Genomic DNA, 26,561 nt, shown 5'->3' with positions numbered 1-26,561 from the left:
AATGCGATTTTAGCCGCAAAAACACAGGCTAGGCAGACTCAGCCCCCGCCGTAGATGGCTTTGATGACACAGCTGTGCGAATGCGCGCTCGCGGCGCAGAACGCCCCCCCCCCCCCCCCTCTCACCCCCTCCCCCGGGAGCTTTCCGGCACGGCGGGAGCGTAAAGCTCAGTAAAGCTCGGCCTCTCCACCTCCCTACCGTACCTCCGGGGCGCTGTGCGCGACTCGAATACTGCGCGCTTCCTTCCCGCTTCCCGCGCTTGCGTGCGCGAGCTGCGATTGCCGGCTCACCGTCACACGCTTTCACTCGCTCATACAGCATTCGACGCGCGGCGACGATTTTATTGCCTTTGGACGATATACAGAACCTCAAAGCGACGGCAGAAATCCCCTGGGAGTGTCCATATAATTGCTATCGAATAAAATTCGGAAATTCACAGGCGCAATTTGGAATCAGCTGGTGCAAGACAACGGTAATTGGAGATCGCTGGGAGGTGCCTTCGCCTGCAGTGGACATAAAAATATGCTGATCTTCGTGGTGGAGTTGGTGGTGATGATATTTCGATTAGGCTTAAGATTATGGCATTGTCTTGCATATGAGTAATTATGCAATATGACCTGTATTTGTCCATCCAGAAGGGGCCCAGGGACCTGATGGAGAGGAGCAGTGTATGTATTCTTTGTTATTCTCCAACTAGGCGTGATCAAACACCTTATTATGCCAGCGTAACTGTAAACTGCATAGTGCATTTTTTGTACTAATGTTTTTTTAACTTTTTCCAACTATCAGCGTCGGGACAAGAAGCGACACCAGGTAATGTTTGGCATTCGTACTCATATCTCCATAAAACAGATTCTAATGTCCAAAATAGGATTTGTGTTTTTAGTAGTAAAACAAATAAACACGATACTTCTGGTTCTTTATTACTATTTTTAGAAGCATTATATGTGAAAAGACCTGCAGCCGACCTTAACGTTAGCGTTTCTTTCCCGTTTCACCATTAAGTAGAATGGAAAAAGGAAAATTGTGCTTCGTTCCTTAATATTGAAATAACTGCTTACCGCACTTGTTGTTCGTTATGATATATTTTAACAAAAAGACGCTGTATGTGGCCTGATGTGTTCGATTACTTCTTTATTTCTTAATTCAATAAACAGAACTGAAAAAAGCAAATTACGACTATTCTTTGTGATGTAAATTAAAACGAGCCTGGAGCACTGCTCACCTTTTACAGTTCTTTACACTTTTTCGTTTTCTTCTTGCTGCTACTTTTTGAAGCCTTATTGTAAACTTCAGTCTATTTAAATGAAATATTGCAAAAGTCTCGCTTTTCAATATTTTTTGGAGAAACGCAACCATTGCCAGAGGTGGAAGGTAAGGTTACGTTTTCTTTATCCTTCCTATTAAACAACTTTTATTATTTTCTACCCCTAGTTTGTAGGCCAGTTCCCAGTTTTAGTTATGTGATATAGTCTAAAATCATCATCGTCATCTGCTCTGCAATGCTAAGCCACATTTATATAGTGTAAGTTTCATCGAACATTATTTTTCAGCCAGTGTGCTTTATAGAATAATTTAGTTCTTCGAGAAACAGTGAAGAGTGATATAGGAGGTACTGTGAAAATAGTGGGACTTCAATCGTGTATAGGCATGCCGACAAAATAAAAAAAGAGCCAGTATTATACAATAAATAATTACACTTTGCCTTAAAACTTCGTAGAAAAACACAATGACCACAAATTGAAATATCCTGTATTGTGTACAAAACTCTTGTACTATATGGTTGGCATAGCATTTATACCTGTTGGGAGACTACTCAAAACTATTGCTTACTATGGTGTCTAGAGCGTAAACAGGGCGGCTCATCGGGCAAGTATTGATTCATAATCGTAAATCTACAAAGCGAAGGTTAAAGGTGGAAGAGAGAAAAGACAGGGAGAAGCGTAGTAGCATGATGGCTGATTGCCGCGCTTGCTCATGTCACTTGTCTCGTCCATGTTTAACCTTCGCACTGTACACTTACAATTAGAGCCTAAATCAAGTGGCGTGACGAGACACAAGAAGGTTTAGTATCTATTTCATTCATTTGGAAATATTTGGCATTAACCAAAAACGTAAAACCAGTCCGGATTCTTCCTAATGTGACCAATCCTCATAAAGTTGTAGAAAAAGAGATAGTAGTTTTGCTATCTGTTGGACACTTTAAATAAAAAAATCACTTAAGTATTAATAGTTACTTGATATATTACAAACTTAGCCTTTACGCAAAAGAACGAAAGTTCGGTTATAATTGACTTAGGTAATGTGTCTGTTCTTAGCCAAACCAGTACGTGAGAGCGACTACGGCGATATATGCATTTATGTTTCGGGCAATGAAGTTTTTTTTTCTGTGTATAGGTTAATTTGCGGCCATCCTTTGGTAGCTTTCGAGTAACACATTTCGAGAGAATAAATGTGTGTATGACATAACATAGAAACAGTGGTGTTATGAACAGCAGCTTACTTATTCATTGTGACAATGCTAACACCGATGAAGGTTCTCATAGTGCGAAAAGCGATGAAACGCAAAGCTAGAGACCTAACGCCACACGAATACTATAGTATTTATTAGGTGGTAAAGGCAAGGGCCTCAGGAACAACCTGATATCAAGCAAATTACAGACTGTTTTAGAAAAGACAGTGTGTGTAAAAAAAAGAAAACATTGCTCTATTTCCGCAATAGACATGCGTTGCCAGAGATGGCAAACGCAGTTAATAGCGACAGTGAATAAGCAGACCGATAAATAAAAGCATTTTCAGGCAACTGAATTGATTTACCTAACAGAAGGGGAAGCGGAAGCCACTGAAAGGCATATTCTCCTATGCGTTGTGATAATTGAAGCTGGAATTGTAGCTCTAATGTTGTGGAGCACCAACATATGGCACTGCACTTGTGCGATAACAACGCTATTTAGCCCAAAAAATTATTTTGTCCGGACCCCTTCAGTCAACTGCTGCGGTAAGTTATTGGTCGATTACTCCTAGTTTACTCTACACTGTTTATACTACGCAGTATATGCAATATTGTCTGTATAGTTTGCTCTATATTGTCTTTCAAACAAAAACAAAAAACTGTAGGTGACCTTAATGTTCCCTTCAAGTGTCTTTAATACCCGCCGCGGTGGCACAGTCAGCTAAGGCGTTGCGCTGCTGAGCACGAGATCGCGGGATCGAATCCCGGCCGCGGCGGCCGCATTTCGATGGAGGCGAAATGCAAAAACGCCCGTGTGCTTGCGTTGTAGTGCACGTTAAAGAACCCCAGGTGGTCAAAATTATTCCGGAGCCCTCCACTACGGCGTGCCTCATAATCAGAACTGGTTTTGGCACGTAAAACCCCAGAAAGAAGAAGAAGAAGAAGAAGTGTCTTTAATGGCGCTAGCCCCTACACCTAAGGTTAACACACGTCCTTCTCCTAACACATCCAGAGGAGCAACTTAGAACGTGTCCTAACGCGCCGGTGGAGCGCGCGTTAGGACACGAACAATGAACGGCTCATACCACCTTAAACAATAGTCCATACCCCCATAAACGCGGCCTTCCCATTACGACGACAGAAGAGAAGTGAAATTATTGGCTGGAATGATGAACGTCAACGGATCCAGGAAGTAGAAGAAGACGACGACGAGAAGGTGTGAGCAGTGGCACAAGCGCATTCGCGCGGTTGCGCCGAGGGGCCGCAACAATCCAGCTGTGGAAGAAGACGACAACGCTCGAGCCATTGTTGATGATGATAGGTAATCATCATAATGATGAGAAAGACCTGATGGTTATTGGCCCTTTACATAGCTAAACCTATGGTCCTATATAACAGCTATCCTTTAATTCCCTCTTTGTGACTGCGGAGCTTGCGTACACAAACATTCATGTAGAGGTAGGACAATTAAATGCAGAAGTAATCTCAGTGGCTGTTGCAATCTTTCCGTGAAGTGTTGTAACTTTTATTTACATCCTTACCAATCTTATACCAACTATTTTTTCTTCAGCACCAGAAGAAGGAGATAAGCAGGAATCTGAAGGTAAATGCAATCCTCTATTCTTTGTGATCCACATATATATATATATATATATATATATATATATATATATATATATATATAATGTCCAAAGAAATATGAAAAGTGGGTAGGTTGCTAAAGCATCATAAAGTTCTAGTAGTACGCTATCCAGTGAAATTCAATCGTCAAAGACGTTTCTACGTGGCCACAGCTATAATACTGATTTGGCTTGCAAATTCAAGAACCAAATGGCATTGTTGTTTGAAAACAAAATTTTAACTGCAGTAGTGATAAAGTTTAGTTCCATGCTTTCTCCTCCCATCGTTATTCTGATGTCTGCCCTCTTTACGCAAGCTTTAAACCTTTTCACACGGAGAATCAAAATTGAGGCGCCTCTGAGCTCGCATCGTCTATAATGCTATGTCATTTCTAAAGTTGTTTATTTTATATGCGCATTTAAACTTTCCAGGTGAAATTACCGAATTTGATAATATTATCAAATCGTTTTTGATAATATTACCAAAAGCCCCACAGTGCTTGGTGGCAAAACGCTGTACAGGCACTTGTTGTTACTGCTGCACTCCTGTGCTTTGTTGTGTGCACAGGCCTTACACCAACAACCACAATTTTACCGCCATATCCTATGTGCATAGAGTGTGACATTCGTTAGAGCAAATTGTGGGAAAGGTCGAAGTGGGTGTTGCCTTCTCAGCACCACACGAACTGTCACGTCACGACTCTTCAGGAAGGTAACCTGTGAGCCAGGGATGGCTAGAGACAAAGAACAGGCAGTTTTGCATTTGATATGAAATATTTGTGGTCATTCGTGCTCAGGACAGATGGAGCGGTGGCTTAATTCACGCCTGAAAGAAGGCACAACCTCCCTGATGCCCACCCGATGCAGAAACTGTGTCTCAAAATGTCACTCCGCAGCATGCGTTTCTGACTTTGGGGGTACTCATAATCTGTATGGGCGCAACGACTAGCACCCACGTAAAATATTTGAACCCTACACAAATCAATGTTAATGGAACGCGCTTGTGAAAAGCCACTAGTGTTTCTGTGAAAGAAGCAGCTAGCCTAAATAGCCAATTACATGCGTCAGCCCCTCCTCGTCAAGAAGGCGTCGATAAATGACCGCCCCACTCTTCACCTACTTTGCAATTATAAACTACCACAGTGTGGACATGGTGGCCCGTCTACATGTCCCCTCTTCCGGCATTTGTTGGTTTTGGTTGTTTCTCGTCTTCTTTTCTCTGTGCTCTCACAATTCCCGGGTATACATATCGTTTGCTCCACCCACAAAACATATCTTCAGCGTTGAGTCTGTCTTTCTTTCTTGGTCCGTTATGCGCGAACTTTTCGTTAATAACCCCATCAATTCCCTAGCCCAACAAGAAACTTGCCTGAAGTTATAATTGTTTGCATGTTGTTATTGTCCTCAATGATTGATGGTAAGTCATCTGCGACATTTGTTAATAGGATAACTTCGATTGGAAGCAACGCAATGCATGTGTCGTAGCATTTGCGCCTACCAAACGTAAACATTTTTGATATATTGATACGTCTACATTGTTCATGTTTTTCCTGTGTCCGTTTATCGCCACTGCCACAAAGGTACCGCTCGGCGGAAGACGCGCATACATATGTCGGATCCTTCTCGAAAGCTGTGGTCGATTTTATAGCAAATTATTATATGCCTGATCAGATTGCGTGCGTGAACGACTAGTGTTTGAATTCTGGAACATACACGATCACAAGTGATTAGGGTTAATGTACAATCAATAGTTTATATCAATAGGCGACATGTTTGGCTCGTAGAGCAGAATGAATAATTAACCTAGTCAAAAAAGGTACAGATTTTGGTAATGACTAAAGTAGACAGGAAAAGTATAAGGTGCCATAAATTAAATGATATTTCACAATACAATTTACCATATAGAAGACAAAACTAGTGAATTACCACACTTTGACATTGAAAGAGTTAGGCGCACACCCATGGATGCCTTCCACCTCGCCCGATGATGAGCTACCAAATGGCGCACATATTCCCCACGAGAAACCAGAAGCCACAAAGCAGGTACCTAAATACTTCGGTTGAAGATTGTGAGTACAGCTAGCGAACAACACTTGCAGAGATGGAGGGTCATCGGCATACGACAGTAGCTTTTTTTTTTGTTAGAATTCGATAGAAGCCCAATGAAGCCTTGGCTCATCTGGCATGTCTTCGTGGGTTAGGCGTGAAGCAAGAAAAAGTACAAAATATCACAAACGCCTGCTCTTAGCCATGTTTGTTTCGCTGTCGATGTCGCAGCCGTCATCGTATTAGCACAAGTCGTTCCCTTTATCGATCCGAAGGCTCTTTTCTTGATTTAGGTTTCTGTGGAAGTTCATTCGGTTTCTTCAAAGTTCTCTAAGCACTTCAAATAATGTAACAAAGCGATGTTAGTCCATTAATTCATTGGACGGCTGCAGCGTGTGTCATGGGGCCTCTTCAATTATCCGTGCCTGGAAGTCTCGGACTGCCAGAGTGGCTGGGTACGCAGCGCTCATTGGCTGGAAGCACCGCCACGGGCAGTCCGCGACAGTAATGGACGGAATAATCGGAGAGGCCAAGTATTGGCCATCATCGCTCACCAGGCGTTCTGAGAGCGTTTGCGTTGTTGACATAATCGGCATAGATTTTGTAGTGCCAAGATGACTGACCGCTCTAGAATTGAACCAAAGGCGTCGACTCAACGCATAATTATCTTTTCTACTACCTTGAGTTGAATTGATCAGAGCTGGGCTAAAATTACCCGTTGGCAGAGCAGTCTGACGCTGGTTTTCGTGTTTTCGAGAGCGGACCAAGCTTTACGGTGTAGGAACGCACTGTTCTTGTATGATCACGCTCCTTATTGGGTAATACGTGCTGTAGCCTCCACTTCGCTGCCATTATATTGTGAGACACAATACAGACCTATCATTCTTGTGATATTTCGTAATATCTGGTGTGATCCTGGTGCCCATGTGTATACGTTATTCGCGTGCACACTATACATTACAACGAACCATAACAAAATGTCATATATAAAAAATTGCGCTGTCACCTATGTCTTTTTATTATCGTGATTACCTTGAATTTTTATGTCAGGTAAGGATATATTTATGACAATGCTTTTTTACACACAGGATCACGGAATGGACAAGCTGATGGTAATTACAAACTTTCCTTCTTTTTAAGGAGTATCTAATGCGTAACCATTAATAAGCTTCATGTTCCATATGCACTGTACCTATAATCAAATATGTTTACAAGGCATCGTTTTAAAAACTATAAGGCATATAATTATCTTTATTTCGCTTATAGATACGCTGAATGAATTATCTAAAACTCATTTCATCATATTTCTTAAAGAATTGGTCCAGACGTAAATTGTGGTTTCAAGTGAACATTTCCGAAAAAGAGTATATTTGGTGATATGAATGAGCAAGTAATGAACTTATGTATTAAAAATTATGTGAATAAAATTAAGGATAAACGAATCGATACCAATTTACGTATTCTATTCTGTCAGGGGAATCTTGAAGAGAAGTTTTGAACTAGCTGTTGTACCGTGGTTATTAAAATTGTAATAAAGACTTCACCTGAGGTTGCAGTAATTGGTCCCTAAGTGCTCCTCAATGCGCTGCTCTGCAAGACATTCTGGCATTTGTGACAACTAGTGAAAACGGGTTTTATAAAATTGCACACGCACTTTTAGCCACCGGAGTGTGTGACCTCACGTTTGTTGCCAACGCTTCAATTGCCAAGAAGAGTGCTGGTGCCAGATGAAGTGCATGCTCTCAGTTGCTGTAATAAAGTGCAACTTCAGCAATTTATTTCATTGTAGGAATCTCGAATAAATGTGTGTATCGTATTCTTCTGGACACTATTGGGACTTCCATTATCCTTAACGGCTATGACTTGTGGTATACAATTATTGCTGGAAAAATCTTCATTATTGTAATGTACACTCTATACCGGTGCCCTAGAAACAATGAAGGCCCATATTCACGAAAAGCTCTTACGCTTGAATTCTTTGTCAGAGCAAATTTCAGCCATTGCCGTTGCTAAACTAATTGTTCAAAATGGCGTGTGGCCAATATCAAGGATCACTTACGATCGAACACATTGTCAATTCGCCCCGAGTACACGTAAATTGTTCCCTGACTGTTCATTACGCGTTATCGTGGGCGCGCTCCTCCCACCATTTTGCGAAAATGTCGCTAAAACAATTGCGCGTGATTCATATTACCGAGAGCCACCACTTTCAGCAGTAATGTATAGGCAGCAACTATCTCTTGTTTAGGATTGCAGTGGTTTATTAGTTTAGGTTTTCATTCACTTTGTCAGAAGCCACGCGGTAAATGAACGGTTACAATTCCTTTACATTTAACAAAATTTTCAAAGCTGTTGCTAGTACGGCTGTGTTTTATGGTCTCTGCGTGCAATCTTCACACACCGTTTCTGCCGCTTGAGCCCTGGCTTCCTGTAGGTACAATTTTTATTATTTAGCAGTTCCTTACGGCGGTGCAAACCAAGAAGTATGGGCTGTTTTGCCTAAGATGCTCAGCTGAGTTTCGCGGTGGAGATGGCTAAACAGCTGTTAGGAGCAAACGCTACATCTGTTAAGGAGGAACGGTTTCAAATCCGGTATGGCGCCGATGCGGCTGATGACTACATTGATTTGAATAGTGATTTCAATAACTTGGCAAGGTGAACGGAAACAAGGCAGAAGTGTATATGTATATGTATGTAGATGGTTTTAATGTGTGAACTACCTGGCGTAGGATAGTACTAGTCCACATCTTTGTCGTCTCAGAATACATTCGATGTCCTTTTCTTCCATACAATATGGATGTCACATGTTAGGTAGCACTCCCTTCTGTTCATTCAATTCTTTGCAACAGGAAGTGTTAGTGTGTTGGAAGGTAACATCCACTGGCCGCCACTCACGCAGAACACCGAAAGTGATTACATAGCAACACTTGTTCATTACTGAAGCATGCTTTACCGCATGTGCCCTGTAGTGTGTGCAAGACCACCCCAAGAAAATAAGCAATAAATGTAGCCCGACGGCTCGTCCAGAGCTCGTCAGGAATGTCTAGTAGAAGTCTGAAGGCCATATAAATATAGCAGTCATTTGAAATAAATTCATGAAGCTCACACTAGTGCCACTGTGGCGCAAACAATCAAGCCACCATTACCAAAAGTAGCGCCACTCTATATCCATCATTCGAAGTTAAATCTGTAAAGCTATTTATGCCATACTTCTCATTCAAGGGAGGCTACGTTACAAAATTCAGAAAGTACTACTTATTAAAACTACAATAATTTTGGTACCATAGGCAATCCCCACGGCAGCTACAGATATGACTTCTCGTATTTTCCAGCAATCCACATATAAACGTTTATGTTCCTCATCACTTGCTCATCAGTCGCCAATTCTTTTTCCTGTCGTTACCACATCGTTTCCGTTGAAATTCATAATAGCTCTTTTCCTTCTTCACAACCGTGGACAGAATATTCAATATTTTCAAAGGAGCTTTGAGAGTCTCGTCGAGTGGCTGACGATCATTTTTTTATATATGTAGTCACGTAGTCATTTCATGTCACACTAGAGAATGCGTGAGCCAAAGATTGTGCGGAGCAACATAACGCATAATAAAATTGATTGTGAATCGTAGTTGAGTGGCTGCAAGCATTTTGTATGATTTGTGCATAGTTGATGTAATTCACTCTGAGGTCCAGTATTAGCGTAAATACAAGACCAGTCAGCATTGACGATTTCTTCGACATATTTATCACAATCAAAGCAAGACCTGGGGCGCACATCAACAGCGTTAAAGTGATTTATCTACGTAGAAAAATACTGGGAAGTTATCAGTAAAATATGTCTCTAATACGCCAGCATGGACATTATCATCGCAATTGGAAAACAAATACGGTCGATTAACGACTGTGATCCCTCAGTCGGGCATAGTGTAAGAGCGGACCATGAGGGTTGATACCCAAAACTATCCATACAAGTCATGTACTGAAGGTTTACTCCGTGATAAGAGACAAGCAGGCTAAAATGAGCATCACCTACGATAAAAAAAGTTTTACGTTCAAAATAAAGATTATCGAGTACATGAGAAAGTGCGTTTAACAATCAGAGATATCGCATGAAGGTGAACGGTAGATAACGCCACAAGTAGTTTTTCGTATATTTTCCCAAATATCGACAATATTGAGCTGAATCCGAACGGATTCACCACTAGCAACTTCGAAAACAGGTAACTAGGTCGATTATATTTAAATTAGGAACAAAGATAGCAAAGCCCCCAGCCAATCGTTACTGAAGGTGGCTGTACTTGCTACAATAGCCAGAAGAGCCGTATTGGTATCGATCGCAGCTCGATAACCATGTCTCAGAGCTGCAACTAACTGAAAACTGATGTTGAGGGTCTGTGGCATATGCAATCGTGCTTTTTTTTCATAGCGTTCGCGGATTAATATGTAGGCTCAATAAACGGCTAATTGTAGGTGAAGTGCTTGAAAGTCGCATGTTAAGAAGTAAAAATGTGTACAGGTAAAGACTGGAAAAAATGATGACAAGGTCTAGCGAAATAAGCCTAGTAAAAGTGTTCCATCTAATGTATATGCTCAGGTCGTTATTGCAGGCAATGCCACGCACAATTAGATTTGCAAATATTGTCAGTACCTCTTTCAAGCGCTGAGTGCTCAACACGTTTACTTTTTTATTTGTATATCTACATTCATCCTCACAGATTGTTGTAGGTGGTGTTAGACTGGATAAACTAAAAAACAAAGGAGAGCCACACCCTAACCCCACAAAAACATGGCTACTTACCTTGCTCCGAATTAGGAAGTACCGCAGCATAGCCTAGTTGAAGTTTTGCAGTCCTTGTAGTTTTCGCGTAAGCCTGGCCGCATGCTTTCCTTTCCTCCTCTTAGCGCATTTCAGAATACTGTAGATATCGCCATGGCTTTTCATTTGTCTCTCTGAAATATTGTGTGCTACATGTGTTGGATTATTTGTAAAATTTTATTGTGAATATTTTATGCAGGAGAAGAAAGTCCACCAGTACCGGACGCTGAGGGTAAGTGCAGTCGATAGTACCAAATGAAGAATGCAAAATAATATAAAATAGCAAAAAAGCGGCTCTCTTAGGTTAGCTCGAGAAATTCTGCAGGTCTTCCCTCTAGGGAGGTAGAGGGTGTCTCACCTATCATGCACCAAGATTTAAAGATACACAAATGCCACCTAGCTGGACAGGACCAAGATAATGTTGTTTACCGTCGCTTGGAGATGCCTATATTATTTTGCATTCCACCTAATTACACAGTTAGTCCTAATTATTATTCAACTTCTCAAGTATTATAATTAGATGAAAAGTGTCAACGAGAAAATTGTAAACTTGAAAAGCTTCCGATAAAGGTTTCTGTTGCTCAATATGTGAACGACTCGTGAAAGAAGCCTGCGAGTACACACGCAAACTGCCTCAAGCTGCCAGTCGCGCAGCAATCTTGCGTGTAATCTCTGGCTTCTTTCACGCTCGGAAAAACACTTTTATGTATCACGTGATATATTATAATGTGCAACGTATGCCTCAGTGTATATATGCATTCGTAGGAGCGCTGCATTGTTGGGGTCATCGTTTTTAGTCGACGTGAGGCACTGCCTGAGGCACTGCGCTTTACGACGTGAGGCACCGCGCTTGCGGCGCGCATTATTTTTATGGCAATTGTATGGATACTCCAAGCGAATTTTGCCGTGGTCGTCGTCGTAGTCGAGAGGCTTCAGATATATTTTGTATTATTTATGCTATATGGGTGGTCAAAATAAATCCTAAGCCCTCCACTACGGCGTGCCTCATAATCAGAACTGGTTTTGGCACGTAAAACCCCAGGATGAAGATGAATGCAATACTATATAATACGCGGTATATGCGGGATATATTGCCACACGAAGGCCTTCCATCACTAAAGTTTCCCATACCAGGTCTTGCATTACTGACAAAATCATTCCTCCGAATTTTGAGAATAGCAGGCCAAATCACAAAAGAGGTACTTTCATCACAAATGTGATGAAAGAAAACACTCAAGGCGCATGCCTTTTATCTTAAATCTTCTCATACCTAAATGATAAAAGTGCGAAACAATAACTGAGCCCAAACTTGAAAATGATGCAATTTTATTGACGCGGCTGCTTGCTACCTCCGGGTTCGGCCCACGAAAGAGGTTTGAACCATACCCGATACGGAAAAGTGGGGTTAAAGTCGCTAAGAAAGATGTTGATTTTAATTAGTATACATAAATGAAATTGTCCGATTGCAGGATTCAGAGAGAGTACCCCTAGCACAACAGCTCACGTTTACTTGGTTAGCTTATGTTTACTTCAATTCATAATGCCGCTACAGCTACGAGCCTTACACTTGGTGCAATATTCCAATATTTTGCTATCAAATTCATTGCTTCGCACTTATGGCGAAACTGTGAGAATTTTTTTACTGCAAAAGAAATTTTTAACACGCCATGTCACTTTATTCGAAGCACGGCTAGCTCATGCCGATTCTGTATTACTGTTTCCCAATGTATTGAAAAGAAAATTTAATATGCAACTAGAAACCTCCTACCGAACTCGCTCTTGGATGTTAATTGGCATTGCGGTCATTCATCGTTGAACAACGTCTTAGTTGCAGCTTTTCAGCAAGTTATCCGCCTGCGCCTCGACTGTGATGTAGCGTGCAGGCAGTGATATATGGGTAGATCTACTGATTTGTCGACGCCCTGCGTACATTTTTGTTTGGATGTACGAGAACGTTTTAATTTTCAAATTTCTTAGCACAGTTTCTTTTTGTACATTGTTTAGATCACAAGTAATTGTTCTAGCATCAATCTAGCTATCACGTAAATCATGCAGGTATTAATTTTTCCCTTTTGGGAAATGTAGCTCTGTACAATAGTGTACGTGTGCTTTCTTCATGTTTGCCGCAGCGTGCCACGTTAGTATGTTACTAATCAATAAACAGGTGGACACTACTTGGCGTAAATACAATATTATAATAGAGTAATTTGCTAGATATTTTACATTATAATAACCAATAATAAATTAACTTGCTCGATTGGCAGCAATGTCAAGAAATGTGCGTGGTTAGCATGTTTGCCAACCACGCACATTGCTGCACGCAGCAAGCGGTGGTTCCTCTCCTTGTGCGCACAACTTGAAGAACGTTGCACTTGTAATTTTATTCCTTCAGGGTATATATTTCGAACAGCCCGTGCAATTAGTAATCTGAGAATATACCTGGCGGTCCGCCTATACTCCCACGCTTCAGCGTAGCACAATGTTCTGAGTAAAAACAAGAATAAGAACCATGTCAATAACAATGGGAAGCGAGATTGAAAGAGAGAATTTGCTACCGTCACCATGAATCGCTCGCAATCAATCTTTTTGTGCTGCGTCCCGCTTGTGACGGTAAAACCGTATCGGAAAGCTCTGAAACAGTGGCCCAATTATTTACAGTGCCCCCCCCCCCCGAAATGGTTAAAAGCTGGCTCCCCAGCAATCACTTAAGAGGGAAAAGTAACAAATTCACGTTAAAGATAAGGAGCATTTATTACTGTGGTTGTTTCAGCTCAATATTCTTGTTCTGCAGAAACTTTTTCCCATTTTTCAAAAACCTGGCGGCGATCGCCTCATCAATTTCTATGCTTTCGTGCTGAGAAATGATGCCCCCTATGCTTCTGTTTCCCTAGCGGGAGAGGCGGAAGCTGCGAACACAGAAGGAACCGGTTTCCGTGGGTCGTTGAGACACCTGTATATTCTTCCAGCATGGCTGCGTTGTTGAAACACGCCTTCAGCCTTTTGCCGCCGCTGCCGCACAAACTCATAGCTGACCTTGAGGCCGGTTGAACACGGTGTGAGAAAAAGAAAGGGGCAAATTCCTGGTAAAGAAAAATAATGTGCAAAGAAATTATTGTCTCTTCGAGTGAAATATACGCATGGTATAGTTTATTTTACAATGCTTGATAATTAGGTTTCAAAACAAAACTTTCGGACTCTGACGAAACCTGTGCATATTGATGTTCTTTGAAATTCAATATCAGTCTGGCGTCATAGGCAATCACCACACAAATATTGGTGTAAATGCGGTCTGAACAGCTTCAGTTTGAAAGCGACGTTGGTGGTTGAAAGTACTTTTTGAATTATGGCAAAAAGATATTCAAGGCCGCAGCGAAATTATTTCCACTCATATGTCACAAAATATATGAGATTACCTTAACCGTAGTGAACAATAAGCCACACACCATTTTTTCCCTGTTCATTTATTGAATAATAAGTTGTGGGTTTGATCATAAGCCCAATAAACCTGCCGCACTGAAAACTGACGTGCTATAATAAATGTTTCAAGACATCATTTTTAAAAGCAAGCACACAACATTGGAAGTGAAGAATACACATATTCCACATGAGCCATTCATGTGATCTTACGCTTCTTCTAAAGTGTAATTAGAGTACAGCGGTTTAACTTTACAATCATTCCGAAAAAGACCTCTAGCGTGAAAACAAAATTTGGGTATTTATGCGTTTGTGCTGCTAAGTATGGGCAGCATATTATCCCTCAACCGTTGTGCAGTGGTTCAGAAGCGTGTCAGCTCTCATAACAAAGTCTGATTCCTCACGCGCATTTGAATGAAGGCGCACTGCTATCGTGCCATCAGAATATTTTATAGCTTCAAACAAACCCTTTTGTGTGCGTTCGTGTTCTCTTCCCAAATTCGGACTCTTATTGCTTCAAAGTTATGAACCTTTGTAATGATTTCACAAATAACTGTATAACGATGTTGAATGGCACACGTACGTAGTACGTGTACTACAGTTTCGTGACTTCCCGCAAATAAATCGTAAAAGGACACTAAAGAAAAATACTAATTCAGTGTAGACTTATAAAGAAGTCTTTCATAGCTAAATTTTATTGATTCCGCAATGGCAGATAAAATGAGAGCTAAACTGTCATGTTTTAATTTCCGCACCGAAGTCGTAGTGCCTACGCGTAAGTGACGTCATTGATTTAAAGTTTGTTTGTCGTTCTTGGGTCGTTGCGGCGCAGTGAAATTCTCAAATTTGGTCAAGTTTAGTTTTTGCAGCCTCTAGAATAATGCTTAGCCAATTTTTACACATAGAGAAACTTACTAAGGTCCCAGCAGATGGAATCAAAATTCATAACGTCATGGCCAGCTGGTGCAAAACTTGAAAGCGGCGACGCCAGCCGCCTTTGATACTTTTTCTTCTCTTTTTCTGGCTTCCGAAGCCTGTTTAGGCAGGTAGAGTGGCTGTTTTGGAATTGGAGAAATATAATTCGCTGATAAACTTCGGCTGCGTTTTTCGATTTTGTTTTGCCCATATATATATATATATATATATATACTCAAGTTTACTGTTAAATAAAAAGTCAATTACAGCAAATATTGCTAGTGCTGCTCTTTCACCTCCTCTCATTGCCTCTTCTTTGTGACTGCGGACCTTGCGCAAGCATAAATTTAGGTGGCGGTGTGACAGTGTCACGCAGCAGTAAACTCATTGGCTTTTGCAGTGTCTCCGTAAAATGTCGCATATTCCTATTATTGACACCCATACCAATTTTACAATAATACTTTTTTTCTTCACCACCAGGAGAAGCAGAATGGTGTGGGCTGGTTAAGCATACATAGAGAGTTTCAAAATTCTCGAATAAACTTCTAGTAATTCTGAGGCATGGTAGTCAATGTTTCTCGGTCGTCAAAAACTATGATACCGCATACAAAAAACAATGTACGGACTTGCACCATTATGTTTTATTCAGGGCAAGAAGGAGCACCAGAACCGGTAGCAGGTGGTAAGTATAAATATACTCCGGCGGCTGACCGTAAGCACTGTCTTTAAACGTGCTTGCATAAAAGCCGTGCATGAAGATACATTATGGGAAATTAGATCCTCAATAGAAATAGACATCAAAAATAAAAAGAGAGAATTGTTTCGGAAAAAAGCACAAACATTGACGTGTTAATGTCAGCAATATTGAAGTGTCGATATGGCTTTTGTGGGGCTGAGTGTGGACAGCATAATATTTTTCAACCTTTATCGAGCGATTCAAGCGCCTGTCAGCTCTCAAAATTGAGTCTGATTATTCACACATATTAGAACGAAGGTGCATGAATCTTACTATCGAAGACGGGAGACCAGAGATTATGCAGAAGCAGCACATCTTGCTATAGATTTATGCCTGTGTGCAGCCCACCACCACATGTGCAGACATCATTTTACACTTTATCAGTGGAAGAGCACCTTAGAATTTAGACAACTATCTTCTCAGGGACAAAGTGGAAATTTTTATACAAAAATGTTTCAATATTTCAAAGGACCGCAATACAAAACGTACCCGCGCATTCAGCTAAATCGACTGAGCAATATACAAACGAATGTATCACATTCTTCATACACCTATATCTCAAGATATGATTTCACGGCACTTCAAAAAGATAACTTTTGCAATACACCAAGCATATCTAGTGCATTGTCTGCCTCCTCTATTAGACATTGACGCGATATTGACTCTCGGCGCGGGCCTTGTACAGTTCAGCGTATCATATCACTCCCCCTGAACTTTTGAAATGCATTTTATAACCCTTTATCGACCATTGCTGCCTACGGGCAACATACCAGAAAAACACATTTTGGTGAGTTCCAGCATTGAATACGAACTTTCTAGCTAAATTCCTTCGGCAAACACTGAATGGCAGGCCGTAAGTACCATTTAATGGTTTAGAGCAGGAGCAGAGGAGGAGGAGGAAGAAGTTTGGCGCACGACTCAGGCTACTGTGGCGATTTAACGCCTGATTTAACACACAGAAAATATACACATATGTTTGACAAATGACGAGAGGTGTCTGTAAAAATTCTAACGAAGCTATACTTGGCTTGGGGTCAAATCCAATACAAGTTTTGCGACTTGTGTTTCCCTCCTATTGCTGAAAAAGCTTCGCAATATATTTTTCGCTTCGTTATTTATGCTTATTTGGGATGTGCCATCAATAAACGGATAAATGTAGTGCTTTACGATGCTTAGTCTTTTTTGAAAATTATATAGTTGTTTATGTTTTATTCAGCGGAAGAAGGAACACAAGAAGAAGGAGCCGGTTGTATAAGTACAATTATCTGCATTAATCTTACAATAAAGCTAATGCAGTTATGGGAAATCAGTCATCACTAATTTTGCTCCTGAATTTTCCAATCATTTCATCCCTCAAAATTATGCGGCAATGTGTGTTTCACATGTAAATATTAGAAGATGTGTTACGTGGGGCAGACACTAGTATACGTCGTCGTCGTCGTGTTTTCCAGGAATCGGATCTCAGAATAGCCCTTCAGTCTTTCCAAACCTAGTAGTTAATGCGATAAACTAAAATACGCCTAGAAACTAGTGGGTAGCTCATTCCTCTTGTCACATTTTCCTTCTGACTTCGTGTGTTTGCGATATCTAGCAAACGAGAAGATGGTGCGAATATATCACACAGCTGCAATTCACGTGACTACTGTAATGTTTCCCGGTAGTATCACGTCAATTGTAGTTACATTAACACCGACTTTGCATAAATGAAATGGTTCATTCGGAAACATGGTAGAAAAGACAAGGGCGAAAGTGATGGTTAGTAGAATCTTCTCGACTGATTGAGCCTATCTGTGCAAAACATGTACGATATAAATGTTACGGAGTTTTCTCAAATATCGTTCATCTGCTAGTATGCTTCCAAATTACATGGGAGCATGAAAGTTGGTTCGGATATAGAAAATGCATATCGCAAGCGCAACGTTCCCGCAGTTTAAAAATACTAAATGTAAGCTTTCTCAAGAGCAGCATTTGCAAACAAAGTATTAAGGGAACGATACTTAACAGCGTCTTATTTATGCTATCTTCATTGCCTTGTGCTTCCATGCTGTCACGCCTGAAAAAACTTTACTTGCTCTATACAAATTTGTGCCATGGCACTCACATGGTCGACTGCGATGTCGTCTTGAAATTCCATTCCTTGTGGGCACTTTCTAGAAAACAAAATAACATTGATGACTAAATTTCAACTGTATTCGAATTTCGAAGTTTTGGAAATGCAGAATTATTTTACAAGAATAACCTTGTGATTTGGCATTCTCGCGACCTGATTCAAGCAGTCATTCGGATAGAGATTCATGCTTCGCTGCAGCTTAGCAGTAAAAAATATCATGATAAATATATTTGAGAAAACCTGCGGCGTAATAGATTGCGGCACGCGGCGTAATAGATTTCTTTAATTTAATTTTGCACCAATGCGCACAAGAAACCTGCATACATCTTTATTATACTAGTTGCCTTTTCCTTTAATTTTAACACATGAAACTTTTTTTTCATAGCATACAAAGCAACAAGTTATAAGGCACGGTGGCGTGCTCGTGGTAGTATTTTCTCACGCCAAGAATGTGAACTGCAATAAACATTGTCGTTGCCTTCCAGTTGTACACACGATATAAATGGTGTTTTTGGAAGTGTGCTGTAATAAAAACTGTGCTTAAAAGCCTGTTTAACTAAAACGTAGACGTGCCATGCACTGCTCTCCGGCACGCTATGGGTCTCAGGCTGCTGAGGCCAAAGTTTATTTTTAAAATTGAATCAGTTTCACGGCACTAACGGTTGCAAGAAACGTGGTCTGTCGGCTGGTCTTTTCGCCATTTTGACTCCCACATGCTATACTTGGTGGAAAATTTTACCCGCCAATTTAGCTGGCGGCGGCAAGCATCCTTACAAAGGTTGTCACCACCCTAAAACGGCACTTGTATGTAGGCATAGCCTCCTATATACTTTCTGTGCCTGCTCGATGGTGGCGTAGCCACCGTCCGCTCTCGCTAGCCGGCTGACGCTGTTCCCCACGAGGTGGCGCCACCAGCCCTGGGTAGTGTGCACGGAATTCGCCACATGCTTGTTTGTCAAAACGTGTGTTGCGCTGCCGCGACTGGAGATTTTTATTTGTTCTCGTGATGCCATGGCCTACTGTTGTGTTCCAAAGTGCAATTCGGATGGTAAACGTAAGTTACCTGGCATTTCGTTTCACGAGATTCCTAGCGACAGTGAAGCGAGAGCAGCTTGGTTAAAAGCCATCGCTAGGAAAGACTGGACGCCGAATACGACATCACGTTACTCGGTTGTGTGTAGCCGTCATTTTCTACCCACGGACTACAAAGATGGATGTAAAACAAGGAAACTCAAGAGGGGAGCAACTCCCAGCGTTTTTGACGAGTACCCTGAATACATGCAACCGAAGCCGAAGAAATCTTGGGGCGATGCGGCTGTGTGGAAACGGGCGGTCGCTGTTGACATCGCTGCTACACGGCCTCTCAAGAAACGGACATCAACCAGCCTTTTTGTTGGAGCTGACGAAGACTCGGTACGCCAGGACGGACCTTCCCCAAGTTTTAGCTATCCAGGTACCACAGAACTTCAGTGTTTCGACCTTCCAGAGCAAGCTGAGATGCATGCTACTACTGAACCTATCTCGAAACACCAAGCCACTCAAGTAGATGTTCACAGCAGCATTTCGGTTTTGGAACGCCGGAAATTGCGACGTAAGGAGCGCGATTTAAAGGGACAGATACAGCGGCTGCGACAAACTGTCGATAAATACAAAGAAGAACTCAAGCAACTAAAAGAAGATTGCAATTTGACTGCTTTTGTCAAAGTACTTGAAGCAGCACAAGAAAAACATGTAGGAGCCTGCATCCTTGTTGACCAGGTGACTAACTTCTCCAAAGTCAGGCCTACATACTCTGAAGTTACAGTTCGTAACTGCATTGTCTTACGAAATTTATCAGCAAAAGCTTATGAATTCATAAGAAGTAAGAATCTCCTGAAGCTTCCAAGCCGAGCGACCTTGCAGAGGTTTCTGGGAGTGACGACTGGTGAAGTGGGATTCACAAGTCTTGTGAAAGAGCGCCTCAAAGCAGAACTGGAAAATCTGAACACGCAGCCACAGCAAGCAAAAGTGTGCTCACTCGTTGTTGACGAAATGAGGATACGACAACGCCTCCAATACAACAAGCAAAGAGACACCTTTGTTGGAGAAGTTGACTTGGGTCAGGATTTTGGAACTCCAACGAAAGGTGAACCAGTCCTGGCAAATTCATTGTTGTGCTTTGTTTTGACGGGACTCTCTGTGCGCATTCGAATACCTGTGGGGTATTTTTTCACAAAGAACTGCACTGGCCAGCAGCTGTTCACACTGATGAAATATGTTCTAAAGGAAGTGGAGACAGCCGGATTCTTGGTAGCACGCATAGTCACAGACAACCATAAAATTAATGTCCTCGCTTTGGAGCTGCTTTGCAATGGGAAACTAGAGCATTCTATAAAGCATCCTGAAGATCCTGCCCGAAGGCTGTTCGTTGCCTTTGACCAGTGCCACCTTATAAAGAATATCAGGTCGCAGTTCTTGGCCCGAGACATCGGCAAAAATGGTGAAGTTACATCCTCTCATGTGAAAAGCCTATACAAGATGCAACAGGGGAGCGTCATCAAACCTGTGCGATTCCTTACGAGGAAGCATGTTTATCCGTCCAATATTGAAGCAATGAATGTGCACAGAGCTGTTCAGGTTCTGTCACCAGAAGTGACAGCAGCGTTGAAGCTGTTGCAGGAGCAAGCTGGACACACATGTGACATCACCTTTGCTGAAGCAGGTCCAACAATCGAGTTCATGGACACAATGCACCGGTGGTTCATATTGATGGACGTGAGTAACTGTACGCAACACATACACAAAAACATGCCAGACAGCAAGCAGTACGAGTCTGCTGCTGATGAGCGCCTTGTGTGGCTCACCTCATCCTTCTTGCAATATCTTGAAGATTTGAAACGTGAATGCCAACCGAAGCAGTTCCTAACTAAGGAAACTTATCACGCACTTGTGTTAACAACTAAATCCAATGTTGAATGCATTAGATACCTGCTAGAGGTAGCCTCCTTCAAATTTGTGCTCACAAGGAAATTCTCATCTGACCCTGTTGAGTCCTTTTTTGGATGGTTAAGAAGGTCAGCAGGTAGCAATGACCAGACTGATGCTCAGGCTGTTTTGTCTGGTGTCGAAAAGGCCTTGAAAACTGGAATAATTTCTGTTTCAAAAACCAGTAATGTAGTGGATGCATCAAGCCATGCCTCAGATGGACTTAAAGCTGCAAGCAAGCCGAAAGAAGAGCAAGCTAGTCAGTTTCCAGTCGAAGCTAAGAAACTTCTTGAAGACCTTCTAAGAAGTCCTGCAAGCTTGCTTCCGACTGTGGACACTGCAGCACTTGCTATGGTTGGAGGCTATGTGGCTCGTGTCGTACAAGAGAAGATTGCTTGTAGCACCTGCATTTCAGTTGTCACAAAGCCAGCATCCTCATCCCCAATTGACAGTCTGATCAGGCATCAAGACAGAGGTGGGCTACTGTACCCCTCAAATGAGCTTATTCATGTTCTGTATGCTTTAAAGAAATACACGGAACTGATTTTAAGCAAGCGCAGAGCAATGCCAAGACCTCTGCAGGAATCTGTCAACAATGCTGTTTCTGCTATGGCTAACAATGACGTTTTTAAGTGTGTTTGCCATGAGCACCGTTGGCAATTTCTGGAGCTTGTCTGTACGAAATTTTGCAAGCCTGTGTTCACTAACTATGCTCTGGGTGTAACTGACAAAAATGATGTGAGGAAGGCACTCTACCACAAGCCGTTGTCAAGACAAGTTCTGAAACTGTAAATTTTGGTATTGCAGCTGCTTCAATAAAATATTGTTTTTATTGATTTTGTTACTGTTCACTTCACATTCATCATAAGAATGCCAACAAAGTAAAGGTTGATGTTAGGAACAAAGTAACAAGTGGGGTTACTTAAATTCTCGGGTTTTACGTGCTTAGCAACGCAACCTCAAAGCCGCTGAACTAAAGAACCATAAACAGTGCAGCTATAAGTATTGTGAATTCGCCTGTGGGGTACTGGAAATTTAAGACTATTGTGAATAAATATCCGTTTTGCGCGTTAGTTTATCATGAATACGATGCGCCGCGCGCACAGGACAATGAGATACACTATTTTCGTGTATTTATATTCATAGTGTAGATACCACTTTATTCTGACATTCGAATGCGAAGTTAATGTTCACTAATATATGACACAAGTAGTCTAAGATTATTACAATATTATGTTTCTGCATTTACGTCAATTAATTTCGCGATTTTTGCGATGCTGACTAAGCTAGCAGCGAGACGACGGCGCTGCTCCGTCGTCTGCACTACCCAGGGCTGCAGGCGTCACCTGGCGGCTCACGTTCCAACTAGTCGCGACGGCGCGAAAGAATGGGAAGTGCAGTGATCGAGCAGGCACAGAAAGTATATAGGAGGCTATGATGTAGGCTCCCTACGGCGCACGTCGTGACAGCGCCCCTACTGAATGCCAGACGCCTGACGTATGGTCACGTGACGGTTCGTCGAAGCGATGCGGCGGATCCGTGACGCGGCGAACGCGCTCTTGTCTGTTCGCGCGCGGCTGCTTGATGCCAGTGCGCGGCCCTGGCTACGATTGCACATCGTCTAATCTTTCAAGTGCACTAGTTTATTGGTCTTATTGCCACATAAGAGAGAGAGGTTTATTTGAAGAAAGGCAGAGAGGTCGTCTTGAGCGTTAGTTGCTACTCTACACTGGGGAAGGGGGGAGGGGATAAAAAGAGCGATGAATGATGATGATAAGACTAGGAGGTGCGTATGTACATGTCCATCCCGTTGAGGTCATACTATAGCCGTGCATGCAGTCCAGTGGCTTTGATGGAAGGCTATAGTCGCTTCGATGACCACAGCTGCGCTGATGGCGTCAGGCCAAGGACCTAAGATAATCTCGTCAGACATTGGTCTTTTAGTCACTAGCTGAATAGATGGAATGAGGCTCTGCCGTTCTCGCGCGTTCGCTGGGCATGGGCAAAATATGTGCTGAAGTGTTTCTGGTATTGGGCAGTGATCGCAGTTGGGAATAGTGTCACTGCAGCCGATGATATGTGCATAACGCCTCGTGAGTGCAACACCAAGACGAATCCGGTGTAGCAGACTTGTTATGCTACTCTTCAGTTTATGAGGCATGCGGAACTTCATTTCTGGGTTCCATTTGTGCAGTCTCTTCTGTCGTCGATCAGGATTGGTCCAGTACTCAAGTGTAGAGTTCCGCATAACGCACAGAAGCAGGGCATTCGTGTCTGTTCGTGAGAACGCGATGCTTACTTCTGGCGCATTATTTACAGCTATTTTAGCTTCAGCGTCTGCTTGTTCATTTCCTATCACGCCACAGTGTGCAGGTATCCACTGAAAGGTGACGTGGTGGCCGCATTTGGTCGCAATGTCGAGAAAGCTCTGCCATTTCTAGAGCTAAAATATAATAAGGGCCTTGTCTCATAACGTACTCAATGGCTTGAAGAGCGAGTTTGGCCACATAAAATTCATGTGATCCTAAATATTATTCTGAGAAGAAATATGTATACCAAAACGTCCTACAGGTCTTTGATCCTTTGAGTGCAAACCGCGCTGGTGCAAAACGTTTTGGGTGGTATCCGACGACCCAGCGCAAGCGGTCAGTAGCAGACGACGCCGGGCGCCGTCGGAGACCGCGGCCATGCAGGAAGGAACTTTTTTTAGATGCGAAGCAGCTTATGGCGGGGGCTTTGTCCATCCCTCCTTCCGTCCCGCGGCGTCCCACACCCCCACAGCGCATGCGCCTCCCCACCCCCTCTCTCTCCTCTCCTACGCTCCCCCCTTTCGCTCCTGTAGGAATCCGCTACTCTACGGAGCGGCGCGCACGACAGGTGGTGCGACAGCTGCATACTCCGCTGGAGGCGCCACGGTAGTTCCGCGGTATGAAAATGATGGAGCGCGCGCGCCTCATTCTCTTTCCTGTCCAGCGCCGCGATGAGCGCTCGGGCCGCTGCCGCGAAACGGGAGCGGCGACGAACGATTGGCTGGTCCAGCACATGCTAGACGTGTACTCGTTGCGATGCATTTCCTACGACCACAAACAACCGACCACCATTAGGGGAATGTGCATAGACGTGATCGTCGCAAACTTCAGAATGAAAACTGTGGAACAGCAACCCTTGACGATACACTTCACCGACCACAAGGCCGTCGTCTTCAAAGCGCCGCGTGCACCGACGCTAGGAATCGCATATGGTCTCTAAATAAATAAACAGGCAACCACCCATCTCTCTCTTCTCTTATACATTATCATTCGTCCTCTCAATAAAATTACACCATCTCCCGCTCAAGCTAACCATCTCTCCGCTGTTTCGCATCCACACATGGTTCCCTTTAGCGAGAGATGGAGTAATTTTTTTATCGCGATAGCAAATATGTGGACACTCCAAGCGGATTTCTGCCGTCGGCGTCGCCGTCAGGTTCTCTACGATGTCCATATAATTGCTATCGCAATAAGAAACAGGCAACCACCACGTTCTCTCTCTTCTCTTATACATTATCATTCGTCCTCTCAATAAAATTACACCATCTCTCGCTCAAGCTAACCATCTCCCCGCTGTTTCGCATCCACACATGGTTCCCTTTAGCGAGAGATGGAGTAATTTTTTTATCGCGATAGCAATTATATGGACACTCTAAGCGGATTTCTGCCGTCGGCGTCGCCGTCAGGTTCTGTACGATGTCCAACGGCGATGAAATCGTCGCCGCGTGCCGTATGCTGTATCTGCGAGTGAAAGCGCGCGAGGGACGTGCGCTTTGACAGGGACCGAACGCACGGTGAAGAGCAAACGCGACGTCTTCCGTCGCGCGAAAGGCCGTGGGGGGACGGGAGGGAGGGGAGGCGACGTTTAGGTGCGGCACCAAATCAGCATTTTATTGCGATAGCAATTATATGGACACTAAAAGGGGATTTCTGCCTCGGCGTCACCGTCGCCGTGAGGTTCCGTATGACGTCAACGGCGATGAAATCGTCGCCGGACGCTGTATGTGCTAGTGAAAGGGCGCGAGGGTCGCGCTCTTTCACGGGGAGTGAGCGCACGGCGGAGAACAAACGCGCGTTCTGCGCCGTGCTCCCTGAAGCGTCTCTTTACTCCTTTACCAGGGCCGCTGGAATCACCTTATATATATATATATATATATATATATATATATATATATATAGAGAGAGAGAGAGAGAGAGAGAGAGAGAGAGCAAATGCGACTTCTTCCGTCGCGCGAAAGGCCGTGGGGGGACGGGAGGGAGGGAGGGGTGGCAACGTTTAGCTGCGGCACCAAATGCGTATTTATATAAGAACGTTGCGAGGTGAGAAGGTGGTAAGACTTCCGACGCTGCTCGACGAGTTTCCCGTGCTGATTTCGTCGAAAACCTCCGAGCCGCCCTCAGAGGCCTGGCAACAGTCACCAACGCCGCGCGCGTTCGGCGCGAACGTTGGCAAAACGGTGACGGCGTCGACAACGGTTCTGCGCGTTGCTGGTGCTGCTACATGTCCAAGATTATACAGCTGATAAAACTACTATCTTTACTCCGTATAGCTCTCTACTGATTAGCTATCGCAATTAATGCTTCGCCTTTCGGGTGAAACTGCGAGATTTTGTTCCCATGACCGCGGCCACGCGCGCGCCGCTCCGACCGCGAGGACCAACAATAGTTCCTTCCGGCGCTGCAAGGGGCTCTGCGCCAACGTTCGCAACTCGCGATAGCACGTGTGAAGCTACGCGTCTCATCCTCACCCAGCCTGACATTATCACGACAAGTGCTCATGTGGCATGCTTTGCCGGGCTGCGCGTCCTTTTGTGTTTTTTTTTTTCAGCGTTCGACGTAGACCCCACGCCCCTGCGGCGCCTTAGATGACGCTGCTGCTACTTCCGCTGCTGCGCCTGCGACCTCTTCTCTTCTCTTATATTGCAGTCCCCATCCACCTGAGCAGCGCGGTTTGAGTGTCCTCTATTGAGAGCCAGTTATCGCGCTGCTCTTAACCCAAACTTTCACCCTTTCCAACTATAATCTCAATCTCTATCGCGCTGGCGCCAGCCCATAGTTTCACCTCCTGTTATTCTTTCTCCGTGACCCGGCCCTACGGATGACCTATTTGCCCTTCTAGAAACCTGCAGGTGCACATTGCTGAGCATAAACAAAGAAGTGGTTTGTTCTACATGCCAGCTTGGTCAGCAAGTTGTAGTTGCACCAACTGCACTCTTCTTCTGGTGCATTCACTTTCTTTCATTAAAATCTCCGTCGTGACAAACTCTAGTGACGCGCATGCGGAAGTTAAACCTAAATGACCATTGAGAGATGTTTTTCGCTACCAGACTAAATGTAATACACGATGTGCATGCCTTGCGCCTGCGTTCCTCCACATAATTTGTCGACTTCCTAGACTATGTTTTATTTGCATATTTACTTTGCCAACGTGCGGACTAGTCATATTGTTCCTGCCATGTTCAG

The 26,561-nt window shown here is 43.2% G+C and overlaps 1 protein-coding gene across 1 annotated transcript; it reads left to right on the top strand.

Annotated features, from left to right (window-relative positions):
* The first annotated feature begins 19,383 nt into the window (after positions 1 to 19,383).
* On the top strand, positions 19,384 to 26,053 carry LOC119454132 (uncharacterized). The gene is made up of 2 exons (XM_037716134.1): positions 19,384 to 21,544; positions 26,025 to 26,053. Exons 1-2 carry the CDS (start codon positions 19,384 to 19,386, stop codon positions 26,051 to 26,053), a joined length of 2,190 nt encoding a protein of 729 aa, XP_037572062.1.
* The last annotated feature ends 508 nt before the right edge of the window (positions 26,054 to 26,561 follow it).

The sequence above is a fragment of the Dermacentor silvarum genome, chromosome 5, assembly GCF_013339745.2.
Source record: "Dermacentor silvarum isolate Dsil-2018 chromosome 5, BIME_Dsil_1.4, whole genome shotgun sequence".
Classification (NCBI taxonomy): Eukaryota; Metazoa; Arthropoda; class Arachnida; order Ixodida; family Ixodidae; genus Dermacentor; species Dermacentor silvarum.
The sequence above is the reverse complement of the archived record's forward strand: the minus strand, read 5'-3'. Positions and strand labels throughout refer to the sequence as shown.